General features: G+C 45.8%; 1 protein-coding gene across 3 annotated transcripts in view; it reads left to right on the top strand.

Annotated features, from left to right (window-relative positions):
* The first annotated feature begins 492 nt into the window (after positions 1-492).
* The window catches only part of LOC141054157 (uncharacterized), a 44,743-nt gene continuing 17,545 nt past the window's right edge, over positions 493-27,690 (top strand). The window contains exons 1-4 of one of the 3 annotated variants that reach the window (XM_073551349.1): positions 502-2,963; positions 5,031-5,202; positions 6,001-6,176; positions 9,017-10,641. In XM_073551349.1, coding sequence (XP_073407450.1) covers positions 681-2,963; positions 5,031-5,202; positions 6,001-6,176; positions 9,017-9,172 — 2,787 coding nt within the window. In that variant the 5' untranslated portion in view covers positions 502-680 and the 3' untranslated portion in view covers positions 9,173-10,641. Of the gene's footprint in view, positions 2,964-3,976; positions 4,877-5,030; positions 5,203-6,000; positions 6,177-9,016; positions 10,642-27,690 lie in introns of those variants that run through there. The other 2 variants (XM_073551348.1, XM_073551350.1) reach the window with 2 other exon arrangements.

The raw sequence follows: 27,690 nt of genomic DNA, 5'->3' as shown, positions 1-27,690 counted from the left end.
AGCGCTCTGCAGCTGCTACCTGACACACACAGCTCTGCTACATGGCTGCCCCAGACACAGGAGAGCGCTCTGCAGCTGCTACCTGACAGACACAGCTCTGCTACATGGCTGCCCCAGACACAGGAGAGCGCTCTGCAGCTGCTACCTGACACACACAGCTCTACTACATGGCTGCCCCAGACACAGGAGAGCGCTCTGCAGCTGCTACCTGACAGACACAGCTCTGCTACATGGCTGCCCCAGACACAGGAGAGCGCTCTGCAGCTGCTACCTGACACACACAGCTCTGCTACATGGCTGCCCCAGACACAGGAGAGCGCTCTGCAGCTGCTACCTGACAGACACAGCTCTGCTACATGGCTGCCCCAGACACAGGAGAGCGCTCTGCAGCTGCTACCTGACACACACAGCTCTTTGCTGCATTCTTTCTGTGACTCACTCCTGTGAAGGGGCTGTGCTGGACTCCATGCACCTGACGCTGAATGACGCAGTTCACATGTACGGACCTGACCGTCACTGAAATGACTGCGACAGACCAGACACATGGGTACTCCCCCATCACGTGACTCGTCACATGGTCACGACATCATCAAAGGTCCTTTTACTAACCCATAATTTAGGAGCGTGCATTGTGGCCCGCCTCAGTCGCCCCTGGAATGTAACCCTTTGTATTCTGGAGGATGTCGCTGTTCAGGAGCATCGGCCTGCCGGCAGCTCTGCTGGCTGCTACTGGAGGGATGGCCCTGGTGACCTGGAGGTACCTGTCGGAGAGGGGGCAAAAGAGTGGCGGGCAGGGGGAAGTACAGGAGGAGGAAGGAAGTGTGGAGGTTGTATCATCCTCGAAGGGAGAAATCCCAGACACCTCCAGAACTGGCGACCAGCCTGAGGGAGCAGAGCAAGTGCTCAGAGCAGGTGAAGCTGCAGAACAGAAAGTAAGGGGCAGAACAGGCTCACTCGACAAGAATGTTTCCCCCGGCACCACGCCTGTATGTCAGGAGGAGAGAGCAGGGAAGAAGAGCGCAGCAGCTCCAGTCATCTCTGTAATCCCAGAGGAGAAGAAGAGCACAGCAGCTCCAATCACATCTGTAATCCCAGAGGAGAAGAAGAGCACAGCAGCTCCAGTCACTTCTGTAATCCCAGAGGAGAAGAAGAGCACAGCAGCTCCTATCACATCTGTAATCCCAGAGGAGAAGAAGAGCACAGCAGCTCCAGTCACTTCTGTAATCCCAGAGGAGAAGAAGAGCACAGCAGCTCCAATCACATCTGTAATCCCAGAGGAGAAGAAGAGCACAGCAGCTCCAGTCACTTCTGTAATCCCAGAGGAGAAGAAGAGCACAGCAGCTCCAGTCATCTCTGTAATCCCAGAGGAGAAGAGCGCAGCAGCACCAGTCACATCTGTAATAACAGAGGAAAAGAAGAGCGCAGCAGCTCCAATCACATCTGTAATCCCAGAGGAGAAGAAGAGCACAGCAGCTCCAATCACATCTGTAATCCCAGAGGAGAAGAAGAGCACAGCAGCTCCAGTCACTTCTGTAATCCCAGAGGAGAAGAAGAGCACAGCAGCTCCAGTCATCTCTGTAATCCCAGAGGAGAAGAGCGCAGCAGCACCAGTCACATCTGTAATAACAGAGGAAAAGAAGAGCGCAGCAGCTCCAATCACATCTGTAATCCCAGAGGAGAAGAAGAGCGCAGCAGCTCCAATCACATCTGTAATCCCAGAGGAGAAGAACAGCGCAGCAGCTCCAGTCACTTCTGTAATCCCAGAGGAGAAGAAGAGCGCAGCAGCTCCAGTCACTTCTGTAATCCCAGAGGAGAAGAAGAGCGCAGCAGCTCCAATCACATCTGTAATCCCAGAGGAGAAGAAGAGCACAGCAGCTCCAATCACATCTGTAATCCCAGAGGAGAAGAAGAGCGCAGCAGCTCCAATCACATCTGTAATCCCAGAGGAGAAGAACAGCGCAGCAGCTCCAATCACATCTGTAATCCCAGAGGAGAAGAAGAGCGCAGCAGCTCCAGTCACTTCTGTAATCCCAGAGGAGAAGAAGAGTGCAGCAGCTCCAATCACATCTGTAATCCCAGAGGAGAAGAAGAGCGCAGCAGCTCCAATCACATCTGTAATCCCAGAGGAGAAGAAGAGCACAGCAGCTCCAGTCACTTCTGTAATCCCAGAGGAGAAGAAGAGCGCAGCAGCTCCAATCACATCTGTAATCCCAGAGGAGAAGAAGAGCGCAGCAGCTCCAGTCACTTCTGTAATCCCAGAGGAGAAGAAGAGCACAGCAGCTCCAGTCACATCTGTAATCCCGGAGGAGAAAAAGAGCGCAGCAGCTCCAGTCACTTCTGTAATCCCAGAGGAGAAGAAGAGCGCAGCAGCTCCAGTCACTTCTGTAATCCCAGAGGAGAAGAAGAGCGCAGCAGCTCCAGTCACTCTTGTAATCCCAGAGGAGAAGAAGAGCGCAGCAGCTCCAATCACATCTGTAATCCCAGAGGAGAAGAAGAGCACAGCAGCTCCAGTCACATCTGTAATCCCGGAGGAGAAAAAGAGCGCAGCAGCTCCAGTCACATCTGTAATCCCGGAGGAGAAAAAGAGCGCAGCAGCTCCAGTCACTTCTGTAATCCCAGAGGAGAAGAAGAGCGCAGCAGCTCCAGTCACTTCTGTAATCCCAGAGGACAAGAAGAGCGCAGCAGCTTCAGTCACATCTGTAATACCAGAGGAGAAGAAGAGCGCAGCAGCTCCAGTCACATCTGTAATACCAGAGGAGAAGAAGAGCGTAGCGGCTCCTGTCACTTCTGTAATCCCAGAGGAGAAGAAGAGCGCAGCAGCTCCAATCACTTCTGTAATCCCAGAGGAGAAGAAGAGCGCAGCAGCCCCATTACAGACTGAGGAGGAGGCACCAAAGTCATCCAATTCACCTGTGGAAAAGGGGTTCACTGGCAGTGTTTCATTGTCTGAAATGAATGATAAGGTGAGAAGCCTATGGGAGCCAAGATTTTTTATGATCATAGCCTAATTGGATCTGGGAGCTAATGTAAGATGAATCATTTTTAAGGGGTTGGCCCATAAACTACCTATCACCTGTTCACTGGGAAGGTGCTTCATACATGATCACTGGAGAGCCCACCATTTATGAGAACAGCTTTGATGACTGTTCAAACTAAGTCCCGCCGCTCGGTGCACCATGGTGGGGCCAACCATTTATATGCACCTTCCCACCTGCTTGTCTTCCATCTATCTCCACCCCCCTATTATGATTGACAGCTCTGACTTCATAGAGTTAGAGGAGGGTGGAGATAGATGGAAACCAAGCAGGTGGGAAGGTGTATAAAGGATTGCCTCCACCATGAAGCACCAAGCGCCTGACACTTAATATATCTTAGACTTGATCAGGCTGCTGTATGTACTGTGAAAATCCATGTGAGCTTGTCTCTTCTGAAGGACCTTTCACCAAATTTTTCATGTTGAACTGGACGCACAATGTAATAGTTGCTGCAGAGTGGAATATAACGTCTTTTTTTTTCTTCCCCTTTAGAGATATTAGCAATCAGTGTTTAGCCCATAATGAGTTATTTTTTGTTAGGCCCAATTTGGTATTACCAGACAGTTTTCACTGGGGGTGTGTACTTCTTCTCCCTGTAAGATGCTGACCAATCATAAACAGGTGGCAGCCCTCATGGGAAAGAAGACCACGCCCCCACCATAGCTTTTTCTTCATGTGTGACACTTAGCAGTAGGAGGGAAACTTAGGCGCTGTCAATCAGGCTAGGTGGGTGGAGCCAGAGTAAAATTTTCATACCGGATTCTGACGTTCATTCTCAAAGTAAGTCCACCAGCCTCATCAAGTCTAAGATCTGTTTAATAATGTATGCAGTTTGTATTGTGAAATCTGGTGACAGATCTGCTTTAATGTTATCCCTTGGTAAGATTAGAGAAGTGGTGATCAGGATTGAATCTAGTGTCCCTCGTATTATTTCTCCATAGGAGCAAAGAAGAGTCCACATATGCATGCACACCTTTATCCAAGGCTACATCCATCCTTCTATCTGTCCATATCTACTATCTAGTCATCTCCCACTAGCCTTTTCTGATTAATAATTTCAGCGTTCATGCCTTTCCGTCTGTTTTTCTTCTGCTAACATGATGCCCAGTGAAGGTACGTAAAGGTGTGCTTGCTTTTAGGTCAGAGCTGGATTAGATTTAAGTGTATTAACCAAATCTTATTAATGGTAGCTCCCATTGACTACGTCACCACATTTGCATCCTTCCTCGTTCCCGCTTATTATTGTCGTAAGGATGAAAGTGCATCATTTGGTGATGAATGTATTGGCCAAGGAATGGAGAGAAGAAGGGTAAAGTGTTTCTTCTTTGTACTAATGGTGCTCCGTAAGTTATGGAGGGCTCCTCCACCGCATTCTTGTGCTCATGTCTGCACACCTTGGGTTAGAACCTCTGTAGCCCTAAACCGTGAGCATCAAAGTGATTCCACTGCTTCTGGCCCCATAACAGACCTGTAGTGCCTTTATCTCCCTGGTAGTGTTACATGGTGCAGTTGTGTATGAACTAATCCTCTACCTGATCTGACAATACAATAGGAAACAATGCTCCCTACTGAACGGGGTTGCTTTTATGGATTCTTCCATTTTCTTTATGTACTATTAGGAATATTTCCTGAAATCTGTGCATGGCAAAATAGTTGGCATATTTGTTACAGGCCTTTTCCAATGACAGACATGAAATAGGGCAATAGATACAGCGATGTAGGCTTTAGCCAGACTCCGCTCTTCCCAAAAGTCAAAGATGGAAGATCTTGCGTAGCCACGCATTGTTCGGACCTCTTTTCCGCCTCATTTTTCTGCATAGAGAGGGCAAAATCTGGATCTGACATTGGCTGCATAAAAAGGAGGGTTTACTTGTGAAAGCGAATCAGTGCATTGTGCGTATAGACAGAATATATAATGTTAGTGGCTATGCCTGGTTACATGTGTGCTCTCGTTTCTAAGCGCTAACTCTTTGACTGTTTTTGCTTCTTTTAAAGGAAAAACATTCCCCTTGCAGGCAGATTTTAGTGCTTGGACTAGATGGATCTGGGAAGACAAGCATCTTAAACTCCATTGCAGCCAATAAAGGAAAAGTTATCACAACACCTACGGAAGGGGTTAATGCAGTGTGCGTCAGCAATGGCAATTCTACAATGGAGTTTATGGAAAGTAAGTTTAAAGATTTAACTAGTTATGGAAGCAGAACCAAAGCCCGGCTTTCCTTCACCAGGGGCAAGGATTTCCTGCACTAACCATCCATATAAATACCTTAGTATAGGAATGGGGAGGGCTTTAGGATGAAAGGAAATCAGTCACCTGAGTCATCGTACCCCACCAATGGGCAGCTTGAATCCAAGTCTGAGCACACGATTGCAGCCACATGTATTTTTCTGTGAAAGGCTCCTGCATTTCAGATGAAATATACTTTACAGAATCAGCCGGAGACCAGCACTGCTAGAGGTGATCTGTCATAGCGAGAGACCCATCAATCACCTGCAGCAGTACTGGGAAAAGTCCGCTGGGGCAGAACCGTACTAGTCTAGTCTGCCTATAGTCCCTAGCCTTGTCTTCTCGCCATACTTCCTTTGCTATACCTGACTAATCGTGCAGTGAGGCTCGGATTCTGGCTGCCTGCAGTTTGGGCACGATGGATCTGACGACAGCTTCCCTTTATCTCTATTCACCAACACTCCCCAGTTTCATAATGACAATCTTTTTGCAGATCTGCCTTTATCCATTGTTTAAGGAGCACTAATCTATTTCATCATTTCCTCACAACAGTCCCTGCACCAGTGACACTCCATCTAATATCTCAGACACGCACATCAATTTTTTTTTCAAATGGAAGCAGAGTTTCTACAGTCCGGTTCCTGTTCGGGAAAGTGCAGATTTGGGAAGTCATTGTAAGGGATTCTCTGGGATACTTGGCCCTCCAAGCTAAACAGAAATTGTTGTCTTGTCCCACAGTTGGAGGGAGTGAGCAGCTTCGTCCTTATTGGAAAATGTACCTCTCTAGAGCATTTGCTGTTATTTTTGTGGTGGACTCTGCAGATCATGGTCGTCTTCCGCTTGCTAAAAGCCATCTACATCAGCTGATCCAGCAAGACTCTGTCCTTCCTCTGATAGTACTTGCTAATAAACAGGTATTGATGTCTATGTATTAATAGAACCAATGTGAAAAGGTCCTGTAAAATGCACCAATTCATGTTCAATATTTCATATCGCCACATAATGGCATAGATATATATGAAGTGGAAAAAATAAATATTCAGCACAATGAACCGTATAGTGTGGGGAAGAAAAATCGGGTCCATAGACATCATATTTAAGGGAATTATGCCGCCATTCCAATGTTATTGAAACAAAGGCCTCTTTCACACATCCATTTATTTCCGGTACCGGAAAAACCAGTACTTGAGATATCCGAGTCCGTGTGTGTAATGCTTGGGAACACGTGTGGCAACTGTGTGCCGCATCAGTACCACATGGATAGCTGGCAGGCAAGAAGCGCAACAGTAAGCGCTGTTCCCTGGCAGCAGGTGCTGAAGATGGCTCTCATCATTCTCCCCTGCTCTGCCGGCAGGGGAGAATGATAAGAGTTATGTTAAAGTCAGAACGATGACAACAGGTGGGGGCTTTTGAGACTATTAGGCTGGAGTCACACTTAATGTATAAAATTACGGACCGTATTGTACAGTCGTAATATGCAGAAATGTTCCCTGAACATTGATCCGTATGTCATCCGTTCTCAAGGTGTGGCCGCGTATTTTGCGCAAGTAATCATCCGTATGTAATCCATACGGCATCCGTATGCCGAGATTTTTTCGCAGGCTGCTTGCAAAATGGACATATAATGGAGGCCAATGACAGGTTAAAACCCAAATGAAAGAATAGATATATACACATAGAATATATATATATATATATATATATATATATATAATGTCATTGCGACACATATATATATATATATTTACATTTCATAGAGTTCTACATAGCAGAATAGCCGCTAAATCAATTGCCGGCTTCTGTAAAATCAATCCCAAACCCGACATGAAATGACACATGGTTTACATACAGTAAACCATTTCAATTCATGTATTTTTTATATGACCCTGACTAATAATTAAATTTAGGGTTTGTGTGTAAAATTTGGGACGTCTAGGTGTTAAATTAAGGAGTTAATTCGTTGTAAAAAAAAATGCGTGGGCTCCCGCTGTAAAATTGCAACCAGAGAGGTAAAGCAGATGAGTGAGGTCAGATTTTAATAGCTTTGAGAGGGACAATTGTTTTTATCCCTCCCCGCGGCTACAAAAATCTGCCCCCAGACACCCCAGAAAAGGCGCATCTATAAGATGCACCTTTTCTGGCACTTATCCTCTCTATTCCCATTGCCCTGTAGCGGTGGCTAATGGGTTAATGTCACATTGCAATTGGAGGGTGACTTTACGCCAATTAATAATGGAGAGGTGTCAATTAGACACCGATCCATTATTAACCCTAGACTATTAAACGGATAAAAAACACAGAGACATTAATGATAAATTATTTTAATGAAATAGAGACACCTTGTTATTCCTCTGCTAATCCAAAAATAAACCATCGACCTGTAACAAAAATAAAACAAAAGAGCAACCATATCCTTACCTCTTCGCTGCTCAGTCACGTCCCCTGCTGCAATCCATCAGAAAGAGTTAAGTGGTTTACACAGGGACTGGTGCTAATGCGGCCAGCCCGATGTAAACCACTGCCAGAATGATTTATTTCCCTGGCTGCCCGGAGATGAACTAATGAGCGTGGGAAAGTTTCTGCATTTTTTCCCATGATCATTAATTCACCTCAGGTCAGCCAGGGACTCCGCGCAGCCTCACTGACGTCCCTGGCTGACCTGAGGTGAACTGATGAGCATGGGAAAAAATGCAGAAACTTTCCCGCTTATTAGTTCATCTCAGGGCAGCCAGGGAGGCTGCGTAGAGAAGAAATAATTCATTCTGGCAGTGGTTTACATAGGGCTGGTCTCATTAGCACTGGTCCCTGTGTAAACCTGTTAACCCCTTCTGATGGATTGCAGCGGGGGACGTGACTAAGGCTAGTTTCACACTTGCGCCTTTTTGCGCAGCGTTTCGAGCGCACATGAAACGCATGCAAAAAACGCTTACAAACGCTTGTAAACGCTGCGATTTTTTGTTGCATCATCGTGCGCATTACGACAAAAAACGCTGCGTTTGTATGCGTTTTCATGCGTTTGCATTTTTTATGCGCATGGTGTCACAATCACAGGAGGAAAATCCTTGAAAAATTCTTGCAACAGACTCCACCAATGGGGCAGCAGTGGGCTTGTGTTATGGAAATTCTTTATATAGACCCAGTTTACAGCTGAATTCTTCACATTTGCTTGGATTTTCTCTTGACAACATGGATCTGCGCTGGAAGAGTTTTCACTTCAACTTGGATCTGGATATCAGGATAGCTCAGGCTTATGCAGTTGCTTGTCATCAACAAAGGGAGAGAGAGAGAGAGACAGTGAAGACGGCAGCGGCGGCGTTTGTAGATACATCCGATTATTGAACTTCGGGAGAGCCGTGGCGCGTACCACACCCTCTACAGTGAGCTCCAGGCAAACCCGGAGAAATTTACTGATTACAGATGGATGTCCCAACAAAACTTCAGGTATTTGCTTGGTCATGTCCAAGATGCCATCCGGAGAAAGAACACAGCTGCGTCGTGCGATTCCTCCGGAGGATCGGCTCCTGGTCACATTATGGTACGTAGTATTGCAAAAACAATGCCAGCATAATTTTCTTTGTTCTCATATGTACTATTCCAAAGCTGGCAGAATTATTGTTCTGCCATGTAGTTAACCAAAGGCTGCAGTATTTTTTTTATGCCATGTAGTAAAGAAAATTATATTAAATTGTATTTTTTGTTCTTGTAACAATCCATATACACAAATATTAATTTTTGTTGTTTCTCGGTTTCCCAGATTCCTGGCTACTGGAGAGACCCTCTCTTCACTGCACTTCCAGTACCGTATTGGAATATCAACCTTGTCTGGAATAGTCACGGACACCTGCCGGGCTTTGTGGGACGTTCTCTGTCCCGAATTTATGCCCCTGCCCACCGTGGAAAAGTGGTTTGAAATTGCTGAAAGATTCTGGACAGTCTGCAATTTCCCTAACAGTTTGGGTGCCGTTGATGGGAAACACATCCGTGTTATAAAACCAAAAAGAACAGGCTCTGAGTACTATAACTATAAAAAGTACTTTTCTACAGTACTCATGGCCATTTCAGATGCAGACTGTATGTTTGTTGCAGTTGACACTGGTGCATTTGGCCGTGGGAATGACTCCCAGGCTTTTAAGAACTCTGACATGGGCCGGAGGTTGTATGGCAACCAGTTCAATTTCCCCATACCATGACCTCTTCCCAACACTGAAGGTCCACCACAGCCCTTTGTAATGGTTGGGGATGAGGCATTCCAGATGCGCCAAAACCTGCTCAAGCCCTACTCCAGCTGGGACTTGGACCACACCAAAAGAATTTTTAATTACAGGCTGACCAGGGCAAGAAGAACTGTAGAGTGTGCCTTTGGTATACTTGTCTCCAAATGGCGCATTCTCAGCACAGCCATTAATCTGAAACTGGAAAACAGTGGATGAGGTGGTGAAGGCCTGTGTGGTTCTACATAATTTTGTCATGGTTAGAGAGCACCCGAACTTTGAACTAGATGATGCAGCTCCTCACCCATTGCCTGAATTTACTCAGCACCCTCTCAGGTCATCCATTGAAGTTGGCCAAATGAGGGACCAATTTGCGGCCTACTTCAACTCAGATGTAGGACGGGTGGAATGGCGGGATCAAATGGTGTAACAAAGTTTTCTTTTGTGGGTATGTTAATAAAAAACCTGTGTTGATACCTGTACCGAGTTCACTCTGTCTTCTTACACTTCAATACAATAATCATCTGGCCCTGTGTACCACTGAATTAATGATGCTGTGTTTTGTGCATCATGAATTTACTAGTACTCCTGACCAGGTGACTATACATACACACAAGTTGTATGATCTTTATTATCTCTACACTTTGAGTTCAATTTGCTGCGACGGTGGAGATAATACAAATAATTTTTATGTCACCCGCCCTGATGTTATAAATAGTGATTTGGGAATGCAGTAGCATCCCTCACTATTTATGACACCTAACGCTGTGACTATAAATATTATTTGTTGTATCATCACTGTGGCTTCAGTTTGAACGCAGATAGTAGACATAATAAAGTTTATACAACTAATACTACACCCAGGCCTGGTGTCATGCTGAAGTGAGGACGCGAAAAGTAACGCATCCATACTTCAGAAGGTTATCACACATGGGCAGGACAATACACATAAGAGGTAAACTGCAGCATCGCTACAGTCTGATAGAAATATATGCAGACTGAAGCGACGCTGCAGGTTAAAACTCATGTGTATTCACCTGCCCAGGTGTGATAGTTATGATACAAGGCCCGGGTATTATACATATGGCGTGTATTTTCCCCGTCATCTCCTCAGTTTCTCAACACACACTGAATAGAGGATGTGGTTAATTATAAGGTATATCTAGAATTACCTTGCCTTGTATCACAAAAAGTTAAATGATGATGGTAAAAACACACCATAGTCAATTAACTTTTGATGATACCTGGCAAGGTAACAATAGATACGCCTTGCACTCAACAACATCCTCTATTCAGTCTGTGTAATATTAGCTGACTCAAGAGACTGGGGGGGAAAATACAAGTCATATAGATTTGTGTTTTTGACTACACATATCTCCAAGACTGACACAAGAAACGTGTCAGTAATGGAGCTATGTGGTGGCAAAAACGCAAAGTGTACGGCGCAGTGTGTGTAGGCGGCGAAAGACACATTAATGAAACAGTATTTTGTGAAAGCAGAATTGCACATTTATTTTTTTTTAAAAATATATATATTTTATTTTGAAGGACGTTTGGGGGAAGAGTGGGATACTTTGGGGTGTGGAGAGACGAGGAACGGCTGGAAGTTGAGGAAGGGGTTCTAGGTGAAGGGGCAACTAAAGTAGTGGGGGAAAGGAGCTCAGGGATGGAAATGGAGGCAGGTTGAGAAACATTAGAAGGAGAGGGGGGACTGACAAACAAAGTCTTTTGTTTCTTGTTCTTCTTTGGGGCAGGACACACCTGCCTGGACCGGCTTACATTGCTTGACCGCCTGGAGATGGTGGACCGTGTCCGTGATGAGAAAAAGAGGGCATGTGGGTCACGCCTCTGCTGCTCGGCGGTGGCCGTGCTCCTTGAAGGAGAATATGTGGTGTCGGTTCTCCTAGAAGGAGAAGTGTTCTCGGTGCTTCTTGTTGGAGAAGTGGTGGCGGTGCTCCTACGAGGAGAAGTAGTGGCGGTGCTCCTACGAGGTGAAGTGGTGGCGGTGCTCCTAGGAGGCGAAGTCGTGGCGGTGCTCCTATGATGAGGAGTGGTGGTGGTGCTCCTAGGAGACGAAGTGGTGGTGGTGCTCCTATGATGAGGCGTGGTGGCGGTGCTCCTATGAGGCGAAGTGGTGGCGGTGCTCCTATGATGAGGAGTGGTGGCGGTGCTCCTGGAATGATGAGGAGTGGTGGCGGTGCTTCCATACTGATGCCGAGTGGTGGCGGTGCTCCTAGACGGAGATGTTGTGTCGGTGTTCCTACCAGGAGAATAGGTGGTGTTGGCCCAAGCTGGTTGTGCGGTGGCGGTGCGCCAAGATGGTGGAACGGTGGCGGTAGTGGCGCTCCAGACAGGAGCAGCGCTTGCCATGGTGGTGGCGGGAGTGGAGTGTCCAGTAGCACTCGGCATTGGTGTGGTGTATTATGCGCCTTGGCTAGGAATGCAGGTGGCCGTGCAGTGGTATGCTGCAGAAGTCGGTACTGTGGTGAAGCGAGTCAGTGGTGGCACAGGTGGGAATAACACCACTGAGTGCTGCACGTACTGATTCTGCTGCATAGCCTGTAAGAAAGCAGTGTTGCAGGCCTGTAACACATTCAGCTGTTGCTCAGGACTAAGGTGTTCCACCATGCCCTGTTCAATTTTACTAAAGAAATGGTGCGCTGGTTTGTTGAGGTCGGCCTCAAGCCGGTCAAGGCGCTGGTCGACAGAGTGGAAGCTTTGTTCCATGTGGGTAAAACCGCGTTCCATGAGTGAAAAACCGCTTTCCACTCTGTCGGACAGCGACTTGAGGCTGGCATGAAAGGCCTCGCTCAAGTGCATGGACTCGGGCAAGACAGGCCTGTCCAGGCCCTCTGCCGCTGGCGGGTAGTGCCCACATAACCAGTGGCAGAGATCTGGGACAGGGGAACACCTGATGGACCAACTTCCTGGTCACCAGCTGTCCGTGTTGCAAAGCTGCAAGTTGCTTCCTGGCTGTCGGATGTCTGGGACGGGTCCGAGGCCGATCGATGAAGGACCGCTCCAGGGACAGGTTGCAGGGTGCTGCTCCAAGTGCTGTGGAAAGAAAGGGAAAACATTACTATCATGCATTTACAAGAAGCATCAGCTGTGGAATAGAAAAGCACAGGTTATTAAAAAAACAAAAACAAATTTAATACTTACGCTCTGGTGGCAAGGACCGGTCTCAGGAAAGCCAGCTCGCAATGATAGCGGTACTTTGTTCTGGTCTTTGCCCCTGAACCACTGCAAACCTGTCCCTCAGCACGAACATCAGTGTTGAAGTGGTCTTTCATTGAGTGTGTGTGAATTTTGTTCACTTTAGAAAAAATAAAGAAAAGACAGTGCACTGATGGCAACATCTGTATCATCACACACACCTGAGTGACCGTGGCAAGCATTCAATGCGGCATCACAAAAGAATTCAATACACAATGCAGTCACTGTTGATCCTGATGATACTGTTGTGTTTACTGCAAGAATATATCTTGCAAGAAACACACCAGTATCAACAGCATCAAGAGTTAAAGCATGATCAATACAGCATTACAATACACAATGCATTCACTGTTGATCTTGATGACACTGGTGTGTTTACTGCAAGAATATATCTTGCAAGAAACACACCAGTATCAACAGCATCAAGAGTTAAAGCATGATGAATACAGCATTACAATACACAATGCATTCACTGTTGATCCTGATGACACTGGTGTGTTTACTGCAAGAATGTATCTTGCAAGAAACACACCAGTATCAACAGCATCAAGAGTTAAAGCATGATCAATACAGAATTACAATACACAATGCATTCACTGTTGATCCTGATGACACTGGTGTGTTTACTGCAAGAATGTATCTTGCAATAAAAACACCAGTATCAACAGCATCAAGAGTTAAAGCATGATCGATACAGCATTACAATACACAATGCATTCACTGTTGATCTTGATGACACTGTTGTGTTTGCTGCAAGAATATATCTTGCAAGAAACACACCAGTATCAACAGCATCAAGAGTTAAAGCATGATCGATACAGCATTACAATACACAATGCATTCACTGTTGATCTTGATGACACTGGTGTGTTTACTGCAAGAATATATCTTGCAAGAAACACACCAGTATCAACAGCATCAAGAGTTAAAGCATGATCGATACAGCATTACAATACACAATGCATTCACTGTTGATCCTGAAGACACTGGTGTGTTTACTGTGAGAATATATCTTGCAAGAAACACACCAGTATCAAAAGCATCAAGAGTTAAAGCATGATCAATACAGCATTACAATACACAATGCAGACACTGTTTTCCCTGAGGACACTGTTATGTTCCCTGATAGAATATATCTATCAGGAAACACAACAGTATCCTCAGGAACAAGAGTCACTGTGGCATCAAACAGCAGGGAAATACTTACTAAACGCCTTTTTTGAAGCTGCAGAGGCGCTGTCCCAGCCCTCCATCAACGCTGCGGCCACCTCATTCCAGAGCTGCCGGGTCACCACAATGTCTTTGTACTGCTGGTCACGGCTGTCCCACAACGGGACACGTTCCTGGACAAGGCGGATAAAGTGCTCGTTGTCAAAATAGATGTCTTCATCCCGTCGTGGAACCTAGAAAAAAATATATATATAATCTTGGAAATTGATGAGAATCAAATAGAAAAAAAAAACAGAAAAGAAGAAAGATATAGAAGATGAAAAACAGGACAGAAAAAAAATATTTTTTAAAAAAAGGACCTTCAAAGACTGGATACTTACATTGCGTCTCCTCGCCGTGACTTGGCTAGGCTGCTCCCGCTGTTCCACCTCACTTGCTGGTTCCGATGCTGAGGTCTGTAAAAGAACACAAATTATTACCCATTTGTAGAGGCAGCTATACTTACACAAAGGCAGCAAAATCCTCACCTTCTGGTCAGCTTGGGCCAGTTCTTCTTGGGATGGCGAATATTCAGATCCAGAAGACATGCTGTAATAAAAAAAACAAACATTAGTACTGCGATAAAACACTCCGGGATCGCCTTTGCTGGGGTCAAAGGTCACGTGCGTTCAGCATGAAACTCAGGCGCACAGCCGGGGTCCGGGTGTAACTGACACTGGGTCAGGTTTATTAAAGGTGAAAGCAATGCATAAAGGAAATAAAACATAAAACAAATCCTTGCCTGTCCGGCACTAACTAAACAAGGTACAACCTAACTACCAACTGGCGGGCTTCTCCCGTCCAGCCAAACCACAGTTGCAGTGGGCACTGCTTTCACTCACTTGTGTCTCTCACACAGACAGGCTCTCTGTGTTCCCAGGCTGAGACACTCACACAACCACCTGGCATCCTTTTATATATGCCTCCCATTATTCATTAGTAACCAGGTGCGATACTGACGAGACTAGGCCACATAGGAAAGGTATCTGGGCGAGATATACCTGCCCTCATCCACCATTCCTACATGATTCTCACATATCCCCCCCTCTGCTCAGACCACTCTGGTCGAGCAATGACACCCGCCAAACAGTGCACTCGGGACAGGGCATCTGCATTCCCCATCTGTACTCCTGGGCGGTGCTCCACCTTAAAAGTGTAGGCCTGCAGGGCAAGGAACCACCGGGTCACCCGGCTATTCCGTTCCTTGTTCAAGTGCATCCACTTGAGAGGGACATGGTCAGTGATCAGCCTGAACTTTCGGCCCACCAGGTAATATTTGAGGGCCTCTAGAGCCCACTTAATGGCTAGGCACTCTTTTTATATGACTGCATACTTTTGCTCATGTTTGTTCAGCTTCCTGCTGAGATAGAGGACTGGGTGTTCCACTCCGTCCCTCACTTGTGACAGTACGGCCCCGATACCGGTATCAGAGGCATCCGTTTGTACCACAAACTCGCTGCGGAAGTCTGGAGTCACCAGTACGGGCTGAGAGCAAAGTGCCCGTTTTAGGCTATGGAAGGCTTCTTCAGCCGCTAAACTCCATTTAATCATGACGGAGTCTTTCCCTTTTGTAAGATCCGTCAGGGGGGTAGCGATGGCTGCAAAATTGGGTATGAACCGGCGATAATAGCCGGCGATCCCCAGGAAGGCTTGCACCTGCTTCTTGTTGACAGGTTGCGGCCAGTCCTGAACCGCTTGAATCTTATCAACCTGGGATTTAACAACACCCCTCCCAATTACATACCCCAAATACCGGGCTTCTTCTAGTCCGATGTGACATTTCTTGGGGTTCGCGGTTAGACCTGCCTCCCACAGGTCGTCAATCACAGCTTGTACTTTTTGGAGATGAGTATCTCAGTCCAAACTGTAAATGACAAAGTCATCCAAATAGGCTGAAGCGTACTGCCTATGTGGCCTCAGGACTCGATCCATCAGTCTCTGGAAGGTCGCCGGTGCTCCGTGCAGTCCAAACGGCATATACACATACTGAAATAGACCTTCCGGCGTAGCAAATGCCGTCTTTTCTCTGGCAGCCTCCGCCAGAGGGATCTGCCAATACCCCTTTGTTAGGTCTAGGGTCGTAATATATCGGGCTTTTCCTAACCGATCTATTAACTCGTCGACCCGGGGAATAGGGTAGGCATCAAATTTTGAGACCGCATTCAGTTTCCTGAAGTCATTGCAGAACCGGATTGTGCTGTCCGGTTTAGGAATTAACACAATCGGGCTGGACCAAGTACTGTGCGATTCCTCAGTGACACCTAACTCTAACATTGCCTTCACTTCTCGGGAAACGGCTTCACGGCGCGCTTCCGGAATTCTGTAGGGTTTCACATGAACTGTGACACCAGGTTCCGTTACGATGTCATGTTTCATTAGCGTAGTCTGCCCGGGTTTTTCTGAGAAAAACTTTTGGTTGTGAAGTAGAAACTGCCTGACCTCAGTCTTTTGCCGCTCCGATAGAGTCTCTGCAACCCGTACCTCCGGTACAGTATGCGAGCAGACGGGACGGGCCAGCTCCGCTGACAAGGCAGACCGATCTTTCCAGGGTTTTATCAGATTTACATGATAAATCTGTTCAGGTTTCCGTTTACCTGCCTGGTATACTTTGTAGTTTACTTCACCAACTCTTTCCTTAATCTCAAAGGGGCCCTGCCACTTTGCTAGGAACTTACTGTCCACCGTGGGAACTAGGATCAACACCCTATCTCCGGGTGCAAACGTACGGATCTTGGCGCCCCTATCATAGATTCTTTATTGGGCTCCCTGAGCCTGCATCATGTGTTCTTTGACGATAGGCATAACAGCCGCAATACGGTCCTGCATTTGGGATACGTGATCTACCACCGTTTTAAACGGAGTGACCTGACCCTCCCAGGATTCTTTGGCGACGTCTAACAGTCCGCGAGGACGTCGGGCGTACAATAACTCGAAAGGCGAGAACCCCGTGGAAGACTGGGGCACTTCCCTGATGGCAAAAAGCAAATACGGAAGTAAATAGTCCCAGTTCTTCCCATCCTTGTCTATCGCCTTTCTCAGCATTTGCTTCAGAGTTTTATTGAACCGTTCGACCAACCCGTCTGTTTGAGGGTGATACACGGATGTGCGTAACGGTTCGATTTGTAACAACCGGCAGAGCTCCTTCATTACCCTGGACATAAAGGGGGTCCCCTGGTCGGTGAGTATCTGTTTTGGTATACCGACCCGACTAAACACATGCACCAGTTCCTTGGCGATCGTCTTGGTGGCCGTGTTACGCAAAGGGATGGCCTCCGGGTAACGAGTGGCATAATCCAAGATGACCAGGATATGTTGGTGTCCATGTGCAGACCGTGGAAGGGGCCCAACTAAATCCATCCCAATCCTCTCAAACGGGACCTCAATAATAGGTAGGGGTACCAAAGGGCTACAGAACTGGGGCTTAGGCGCAGAGGCTTGGCAGTCAGGACAAGACTCACAATATACACGAATATCGTGATGCATGCCTGGCCAAACAAAACAGTGTAATATCCTTTCGGTGGTTTTCTGGACTCCCAGGTGACCTCCCATCACATGTCCGTGGGCCAGGTCCAGCACCTGCCGCCGGTAGGGTTTTGGCACGACTAATAGTTGCACCGTGTCTTCCCCCCTTTTCTCTATCTGATAGAGTAAATCATTCTCCAGAACCATGTAAGGATATGCCAGCCTAGAGCCAGGTTCTACGGGTACCCCATTTATCACTTTTACATTTGTCCTAGCCTGAGAAAGGGTAGGATCCTTTATTTGCTCGCTTTGGAAGTCATCTTTCTGAACTTCTAAATCCAGCAAACGGGGAGGTGGACGGCTGTCGGCCTCCTCCTCTTCCCTGGTCTCCTCCGTATCACCCGCCATGACTGAAAACGGGAACTGCAGGTCATTTCCAGCAGACTCTTCCCCCGAGTCTTCCGGGGAGACCTCTTCCAGGGGTTCGGGACCCACACGCGCCCTGGGAGAAGAATCATGTACACTTTTACCCGAGGGCATCAACTGATTCTCCCACAATTGCCAGAAGTGGGGAAAATCCCGGCCCAAGATAACATCATGCAATAACGCAGGGACGAGTCCCACTTTATGTTGCACAGACCCATAGGAAGTAGTAATGCATATGACCGTGGTGAGGTACGAACAGGTGTCTCCATGCACACACGTTACAGAAAATTTGTCTGATGGTCCAGTCGGGGCTGACACCAGACTGGCCTTCACCAGAGTCACCACACTTCCCGAGTCTAACAATGCCACCACATTTCTGCCATCAACAGTTAAATCACACAAGTGTTTTTCCACATCCTTTTGACCGGCATTCACACTCACTACCCGTGCAACCATAGACATGCGGTTTTTAGAGTCTGTGACGTCACACTGCATGGGTTCAGTAGTGACCGGACAGTTCGCTGCAATGTGGCCCATCTCTTGGCAGCGGAAACACCTAACGGGCCCCTTGCTTAGACCATAGTTCATTACTCTCGGCCTCGCATTGCGGGCAGTCCCGGTTTCCTCCCCCACTGTCTTAGGGATTTTTCCTACTCCCTGGAACAGTCTTACCGGTTCCACGTGGAGATGATGAAGAACGAGGCGGGGTAGCGTCGTCTCGGAGTCCTTCCGCCACGGAGTAACGTTCAACCAGATCCACCAGTTGATCTGCCGTCGTAGGATTTCCATGGCTTACCCACTTCCTCAGGGCTGGAGGTAGGGCTCTCAGGTATTTGTCCATGACGACTCTCTGGATTATCTCTGGCGCTGTCAGCACCTCGGGTTGTAGCCACTTCTTCGTCACATGGATCAGGTCGAACATCTGTGACCGCGGTGGTTTATCCGGCTGATAAGTCCATTGATGCACTCTCTGTGCACGGACAGCGGTCGTCACTCCCAGCCGGGCCAAGATCTCGGCTTTCAATTTGTCAAAGTCCTGTGCAGCTTCAGGTTCTAAGTCATAATGCGCCTTTTGGGCCTCACCGGAAAGAAACGGGGCACTCAGGCCGGCCCATCGTGCCTTCGGCCATTTTTCTCGCACCGCCGTCCGTTCAAACGTGGTCAGGTATGCCTCGACGTCATCTTCGGTCGTCATCTTCTGCCAGTACCGACTCACGTGAATCACTCTCGACTCTGCTTCCAGGTTAACCTCAGGTAAGCTTGCCAGGCGCTGCGCCACCTGCTGGAGAAGCGAACGATCGGTAGCTGTCATGTCCACCAACTCCTTCAGCTGGGCCATCATCACCCGATTAGCTTCTTGCTGGACGGCGGTGGACTGTACCAGCGCTTTCACCACGTCCTCCATGCTCATGCTTCCAACGTGATGCCCGCGTTCTCCACCACAATGTGATAAAACACTCCGGGATGGCCTTTGCTGGGGTCCAAGGTCACGTGCGTTCAGCATGAAACTCAGGCGCACAGCCGGGATCTGGGTGTAACTGACACTGTGTCAGGTTTATTAAAGGTGAAAGCAATGCATAAAAGAAATAAAACATAAAACAAATCCTTGCCTGTCCGGCACTAACTAAACAAGGTACAACCTAACTACCAACTGGCGGGCTTCTCCCGTCCAGCCAAACCACAGTTGCAGTGGGCACTGCTTTCACTCACTTGTGTCTCTCACACAGACAGGCTCTCTGTGTTCCCAGGCTGAGACACTCACCAACCACCTGGCATCCTTTTATATATGCCTCCCATTATTCATTAGTAACCAGGTGCGATACTGACCAGACTAGGCCACATAGGAAAGGTATCTGGGCGAGATATACCTGCCCTCATCCACCATTCCTACATGATTCTCACAGTACATAATGTATTTTAAAGGACAGGCACACATATATAGATTTTATAATACTCACATTTTAACTGCTGAAGCTGTAATCCAAACTGGAGTCTTGTCTCTTGCTGGGTGGGTGTATTCTCTCTTGCAGGGCTTCTTATCTCTTGCAGACTGTCTGTAGAGTGTGGTCTGGCACTACAGACCCCTTCTTTTATGTACACTCCTCCAAAACAATGTTGCTTGTTTAGGGGGTGGATTAAACAAGTGTCTAGACATTGTTTACTCTGAAATCACACGCGCTCACAAAGCGCTGACGTGCGCACTTCACAGCGCACGTCAGCGACCCCATAGACTCTAATGCTATTTTTTTGCGCATTGCGTGCACACATGCGATTTTTTTAACAATGTTGGGCGGAGCAAAAAATGCAACATGTAGTGTCCGGCGCGTCTGGTTGCACACCTGGAAAATGCACAGCACACGAAAACGCTAAGGTACGCGTGCAATCGCTAGACACTGCGCCCGCCATTTTAAAGATAGGGGACAATTGCGCGTGCGATAGATAGCGCACGATGCGCTGCGTGATAAAACGCTAGTGTGAAACCAGCCTGGGCAGCGGAGAGGTAAGGATATTGTTGCTTTTTTGTTTTTTGTTACAGGTCGATGGTTTATTTTTGGATTAGCAGAGCAATAACTAGGTGTCTTTATTTCATTAAAATAATTTATCATTAATGTCTGTGTGTGTGTTTTTTAACCATTTAATAGTATAGGGTTAATAATGGATAAGTGTCTTATTGACACCTCTCCATTATTAATCAGCTTAATGTCACCTTCCAATTGCAATGTGACATTAACCCATTAATATTAACCCATTAGCCACCGCTACAGGGCAATGGGAATAGAGAGGATAAGTGCCAGAAAAGGCGCATCTTATAGATGCGCCTTTTCTGGGGTGTCTAGGGGCAGATTTTTGTAGCCAGGGGGGCAAAAACAATGGTCTCTCTCAAGGCTATTAACCCCTTCACTACCAAGGGTGGTTTGCACGTTAACTCCCGGGCCAATTTTTACAATTCTGACCACTGTACCTTTATGAGGTCATAACTCTGGAACGCTTCCATGGATCCCGGTGATTCTGACATTGTTTTCTCGTGACATATTGTACTTCATGTTAGTGGTAAAATTGCATTCAAATAACTTGCGTTTATTTGTGAAAAAAACGGAAATTTGGCGAAAATTTTGAAAATTTCGCAATTTTCCAACTTTGAATTTTTATGCCCTTAAATCACAGCGATACGGCACACAAAAAACTTAATAGATAACATTTCCCACATGTTTACTTTACATCAGCACAATTTTGGAACCATAATTTTTTTTTGTTAGGAAGTTATAAGGGTTAAAAATTGACCAGCGATTTCTCATTTTTGCAACACCATTTTATTTTTAGGGACCACTTCACATTTGAAGCCACTTTGAGGGGTCTATATGATAGAAAATACCCAAAAGTGACACCATTCTAAAAAATGCACCCCTTAAGGTGCTTAAAACCACATTCAAGAAGTTTATTAACCCTTTAGGTGCATCACAGGAATTTTTTGAATATTAAAAAAATGAACATTTAACTTTTTTTCACAAAAAAAAATACTTCAGGTTCAATTTTCTTTATTTTACCAAGGGTAACAGGAGAAATTGGACTGCAAAAGTTATTGTGCAATTTGTCCTGAGTACGCTGATACCTGATATGTGGGGGGGAACCACTGTTTCGGCGCATGGCAGACCTCAGTAGGGAAGGAGCGCCGTTTGACTTTTTCAATGCAAAATTGGCTGGAATTCAGATCGGACGCCATGTCGCGTTTGGAGAGCCCCTGATGTACCTAAACAGTGGAAACCCCCCAAGTGACCCCATTTTGGAAACTAGACCCCCCAAGGAACTTATCTAGATATGTGGTGAGAACTTTGAACCCACAAGGGCTTCACAGAAGTTTATAACGTACAGCGGTACAATTAAAAAATCATATTTTTTCCACAAAAATGATCTTTGCACCCCCAATTTTTATTTTTCCAAGGGTAACAGGACCCTAAAAGTTATTGTGCAATTTGTCCTGAGTACGCTGATACCCCATATGTGGGTGTAAATGACTATTTGGGCGCATAGCAGAGCTCAGAAGGGAAGCAGCGCCATTTGACGTTTTTGGCTAGAATTGAGATCGGACACCATGTCGCGATTGGAAAACCCCTGATGTACCAAAACAGTGGAAACCCCCCACAAATGACACCATTTTGGAATCTAGACCCCCCAGGGAACTTATCTAGATGTGTGGTGAGAACTTTGAACCCCCAAGGGCTTCACAGAAGTTTATAACGTACAGCAGTACAATTAAAAAATCATATTTTTTCCACAAAAATGATCTTTTCACCCTCAATTCTTATTTTTCCAAAAGTAACAGGACCCTAAAAGATATTGTGCAATTTATCCTGAGTACGCTGATACCCCACATGTGGGTGTAAACCACTATTTGGGCGCATGGCAGAGCTCGGAAGGGAAGCAGCGCCATTTGACGTTTTTGGCTGGAATTGAGATCGGACACCATGTCGCGTTTGGAGAGTCCCTGATGTACCAAAACAGTGGAAACCCCCCACAAATGACACCATTTTGGAATCTAGACCCCCCAGGGAACTTATCTAGATGTGTGGTGAGAACTTTGAACCCCCAAGGGCTTCACAGAAGTTTATAACGTACAGCAGTACAATTAAAAAATCATATTTTTTCCACAAAAATGATCTTTTCACCCTCAATTCTTATTTTTCCAAAAGTAACAGGACCCTAAAAGATATTGTGCAATTTATCCTGAGTACGCTGATACCCCACATGTGGTTGTAAACCACTATTTGGGCGCATGGCAGAGCTCGGAAGGGAAGCAGCGCCATTTGACGTTTTTGGCTGGAATTGAGATCGGACACCATGTCGCGTTAGGGAAGCCCCTGATGTACCAAAACAGTAGAAACCCCCCACAAATGACACCATTTTGGAAACTAGACCCCCCAAGGAACTTATCTAGATGTGTGGTGAGCACTTTGAACCCCCCAGTGCTTCACTGAAGTTTATAACGTCCGGGCGTGAAAATAAAAAAATCATATTTTTTCCACAAACATCATCTTTTAATCCCCATTTTTTTATTTTCCCAAGGGTAACAGGAGAAATTGGACCCCAAAAGTTGTTGTCCAATTTGTCCTGAGTACGCTGACACCCCATATGTGGGAGAAAACTACTGTATGGGGACACGTCGGGGCTCGGAAGGGAAGTAGTGACGTTTTGGAATGCAGACTTTGATGGAATGGTCTGTGGGTGTCATGTTGCCTTTGGAGAGCCCCTAATGTACCTAAACAGTGGAAACCCCCCACATATGATCCCATTTTGGAAACTAGACCCCTGAGGAACTTATCTAGATGTGTGGTGAGCACTTTGAACCCCCAAGGGCTTCACAGAAGTTTATAATGCCCAGGCATGAAAATAAAAAAATTGTATTTTTTCCACAAAAATGATCAATTAGTCCCCAATTTTTTTATTTTCCCAAGGGTAACAGGAGAAATTGGACCCCAAAAGTTGTTGTCCAATTTGTCCTGAGTACGCTGATACCTCATATGTGGGAGAAAACTACTGTATGGGCACACATCAGGGCTCGGAAGGGAAGTAGTGACGTTTTGGAATGCAGACTTTGATGGCATGGTCTGCGGGTGTCATGTTGCTTTTGGAGTGCCCATGATGTACCTAAACAGTGGAAACTCCCCACAAGTGACCCCATTTTGGAAACTAGACCCCTGAGGAACTTATCTAGATGTGTGGTGAGCACTTTGAACCCCCCAGTGCTTCACTGAAGTTTATAACGTCCGGGCGTGAAAATAAAAAAATCATATTTTTTCCACAAACATCATCTTTTAATCCCCATTTTTTTATTTTCCCAAGGGTAACAGGAGAAATTGGACCCCAAAAGTTGTTGTCCAATTTGTCCTGAGTACGCTGACACCCCATATGTGGGAGAAAACTACTGTATGGGGACACGTCGGGGCTCGGAAGGGAAGTAGTGACGTTTTGGAATGCAGACTTTGATGGAATGGTCTGTGGGTGTCATGTTGCCTTTGGAGAGCCCCTAATGTACCTAAACAGTGGAAACCCCCCACATATGATCCCATTTTGGAAACTAGACCCCTGAGGAACTTATCTAGATGTGTGGTGAGCACTTTGAACCCCCAAGGGCTTCACAGAAGTTTATAATGCCCAGGCATGAAAATAAAAAAATTGTATTTTTTCCACAAAAATGATCAATTAGTCCCCAATTTTTTTATTTTCCCAAGGGTAACAGGAGAAATTGGACCCCAAAAGTTGTTGTCCAATTTGTCCTGAGTACGCTGATACCTCATATGTGGGAGAAAACTACTGTATGGGCACACATCAGGGCTCGGAAGGGAAGTAGTGACGTTTTGGAATGCAGACTTTGATGGCATGGTCTGCGGGTGTCATGTTGCTTTTGGAGTGTCCCTGATGTACCAAAACAGTAGAAACCCCCCACAAATGACACCATTTTGGAAACTAGACCCCCCAAGGAACTTATCTAGATGTGTGGTGAGCACTTTGAACCCCCCAGTGCTTCACTGAAGTTTATAACGTCCGGGCGTGAAAATAAAAAAATCATATTTTTTCCACAAACATCATCTTTTAATCCCCATTTTTTTATTTTCCCAAGGGTAACAGGAGAAATTGGACCCCAAAAGTTGTTGTCCAATTTGTCCTGAGTACGCTGACACCCCATATGTGGGAGAAAACTACTGTATGGGGACACGTCGGGGCTCGGAAGGGAAGTAGTGACGTTTTGGAATGCAGACTTTGATGGAATGGTCTGTGGGTGTCATGTTGCCTTTGGAGAGCCCCTAATGTACCTAAACAGTGGAAACCCCCCACATATGATCCCATTTTGGAAACTAGACCCCTGAGGAACTTATCTAGATGTGTGGTGAGCACTTTGAACCCCCAAGGGCTTCACAGAAGTTTATAATGCCCAGGCATGAAAATAAAAAAATTGTATTTTTTCCACAAAAATGATCAATTAGTCCCCAATTTTTTTATTTTCCCAAGGGTAACAGGAGAAATTGGACCCCAAAAGTTGTTGTCCAATTTGTCCTGAGTACGCTGATACCTCATATGTGGGAGAAAACTACTGTATGGGCACACATCAGGGCTCGGAAGGGAAGTAGTGACGTTTTGGAATGCAGACTTTGATGGCATGGTCTGCGGGTGTCATGTTGCTTTTGGAGTGCCCCTGATGTACCAAAACAGTAGAAACCCCCCACAAATGACACCATTTTGGAAACTAGACCCCCCAAGGAACTTATCTAGATGTGTGGTGAGCACTTTGAACCCCCCAGTGCTTCACTGAAGTTTATAACGTCCGGGCGTGAAAATAAAAAAATCATATTTTTTCCACAAACATCATCTTTTAATCCCCATTTTTTTATTTTCCCAAGGGTAACAGGAGAAATTGGACCCCAAAAGTTGTTGTCCAATTTGTCCTGAGTACGCTGACACCCCATATGTGGGAGAAAACTACTGTATGGGGACACGTCGGGGCTCGGAAGGGAAGTAGTGACGTTTTGGAATGCAGACTTTGATGGAATGGTCTGTGGGTGTCATGTTGACTTTGGAGAGCCCCTAATGTACCTAAACAGTGGAAACCCCCCACATATGATCCCATTTTGGAAACTAGACCCCTGAGGAACTTATCTAGATGTGTGGTGAGCACTTTGAACCCCCAAGGGCTTCACAGAAGTTTATAATGCCCAGGCATGAAAATAAAAAAATTGTATTTTTACCACAAAAATGATCAATTAGTCCCCAATTTTTTTATTTTCCCAAGGGTAACAGGAGAAATTGGACCCCAAAAGTTGTTGTCCAATTTGTCCTGAGTACGCTGATACCTCATATGTGGGAGAAAACTACTGTATGGGCACACATCAGGGCTCGGAAGGGAAGTAGTGACGTTTTGGAATGCAGACTTTGATGGCATGGTCTGCGGGTGTCATGTTGCTTTTGGAGTGCCCCTGATGTACCTAAACAGTGGAAACTCCCCACAAGTGACCCCATTTTGGAAACTAGACCCCCTAGTGAACTTATCTAGATGTGTGGTGAGCACTTTGAACCCCCCAGTGCTTCACAGAAGTTTATAACGACTGGGCGTGAAAATAAAAATATCGTATTTTTTCAACAAACATCATCTTTTAGTCCCCACTTTTTTTTTTATTTTCCCAAGGGTAACAGGAGAAATTGGACCCCAAAAGTTGTTGTCCAATTTGTCCTGAGTACGCTGATACCTCATATGTGGGAGAAAACTACTGTATGGGCACACGTCGGGGCTCGGAAGGGAAGTAGTGACGTTTTGGAATGCAGACTTTGATGGATTGGTCTGCGGGTGTCATGTGCGTTTGGAGAGCCCCTGATGTACCTAAACTATTGAAACTCCCCACAAGTGACCCCATTTTGGAAACTAGACCCCCCGCGGAGCTTATCTAGATGTGTGGAGAGCACTTTTAACCCCCAAGTGCTTCACAGAAGTTTATAACGCCTGGGCGTGAAAATAAAAAAAACATTTTTTTCCGCAAAATTATATTTTTGCCCCCAATTTTTTATTTTCCTAAGGGTAACAGGAGAAATTGGACCCCAAAAGTTGTTTTGTAATTTGTCCTGAGTAGACTGATACCCTACATGTGGGGGTAAAACACTGTTTGGGCGCATGGCAGAGCTTGGAAGGGAAGGAGCACCATTTGACTTTTTCAACGCAGAATTGGCTGGAATTGAGATCAGACGCCATGTTGCCTTTGGAGAGCACCTGATGTGCCCAAACAGTGGAAACCCCCCAATTATAACTCCAACCCTAACCTCAACACACCCCTAACCCTAATCTGAGCCCTAGCCCTAACCCTAGCCCTAACCCTAAACCTACCCTAACCCTAACCCTAGCGGGAAAATGGAAATAAATACATTTTCTTTTAGTTTTATTATTTTTCCCTAACTAAGGGGGTGATAGCGGGGGGTTTGATTTACTATTTATGGCGGTTTTTATGTTTGGCAGCTGTCGCACGCTAATAGACGCTTTTTATTGTAAAAATAGTTTTTGCATCACCACATATTGTGAGCTATAATTTTTCCGTATTTTGACCCACCGAGTCATGTGAGGTCTTATTTTTTGCGGGACGAGTTGACGTTTTTATTGGTACCATTTTCGGGCACGTGACATTTTTTGATCGCTTTTTATTCCGATTTTTGGGACGCAGAATGAACAAAAACCAGCGTTTCATGAATTTCTTTTGGGGGGTGCGTTTACACCGTTCCGCGTGCGGAAAAATTGATAAAGCGTTTTTATTCTTTGGGTCAGTACGGTTACAGCGATACCTCATTTAGGTCGTTTTTTTATGTTTTGTCGGTTTTTTGCAATGAAAACAATTTTATATAAAAAATAATTATTTTTGTATCGCTTTATTCTGCGAGCTATAACTTTTTTATTTTTTTGCGGATGATGCTGTATGGCGGCTCGTTTTTTGCGGGACAAGATGATGTTTTCAGCGGTACCATGGATATTTATATGCGTCTTTTTGATCGCGCGTTATTGCACTTTTTGTTCGGTGGTATTATAATAAATCATTATTTTTTGCTTCGTTTTTTATTTTTTAAGGGGTTCGCTAAAGGGGTTAACTAATGGGACAGTTTTATAGGGCAGGTCATTACGGACGCGGCGATACCAAATATGTGTACTTTTATTGTTTTTGTTTTTTTTTTATTTTGAAAAAATGGATTTATTGGGGAATATTTTTTTTTTTTTTTTACTAATTTATTTAGCGATTTTTTTTTTAATTATTTTTAACACTTTTTTTTTATTTTTTTACTTTATTACCTTGTCCCAGGTGGGATATCACTGTCCTGTGACAGATCGCTGATCTGTCACATCACAGATCACTGTGACAGATCAGCGATCTGTCACAGG

Source organism: Dendrobates tinctorius, unplaced genomic scaffold (assembly GCF_039654945.1).
Source record: "Dendrobates tinctorius isolate UK_male_01 unplaced genomic scaffold, ASM3965494v1 ptg000175l, whole genome shotgun sequence".
NCBI classification, from domain to species: Eukaryota; Metazoa; Chordata; class Amphibia; order Anura; family Dendrobatidae; genus Dendrobates; species Dendrobates tinctorius.
The sequence above is the reverse complement of the archived record's forward strand: the minus strand, read 5'-3'. Positions and strand labels throughout refer to the sequence as shown.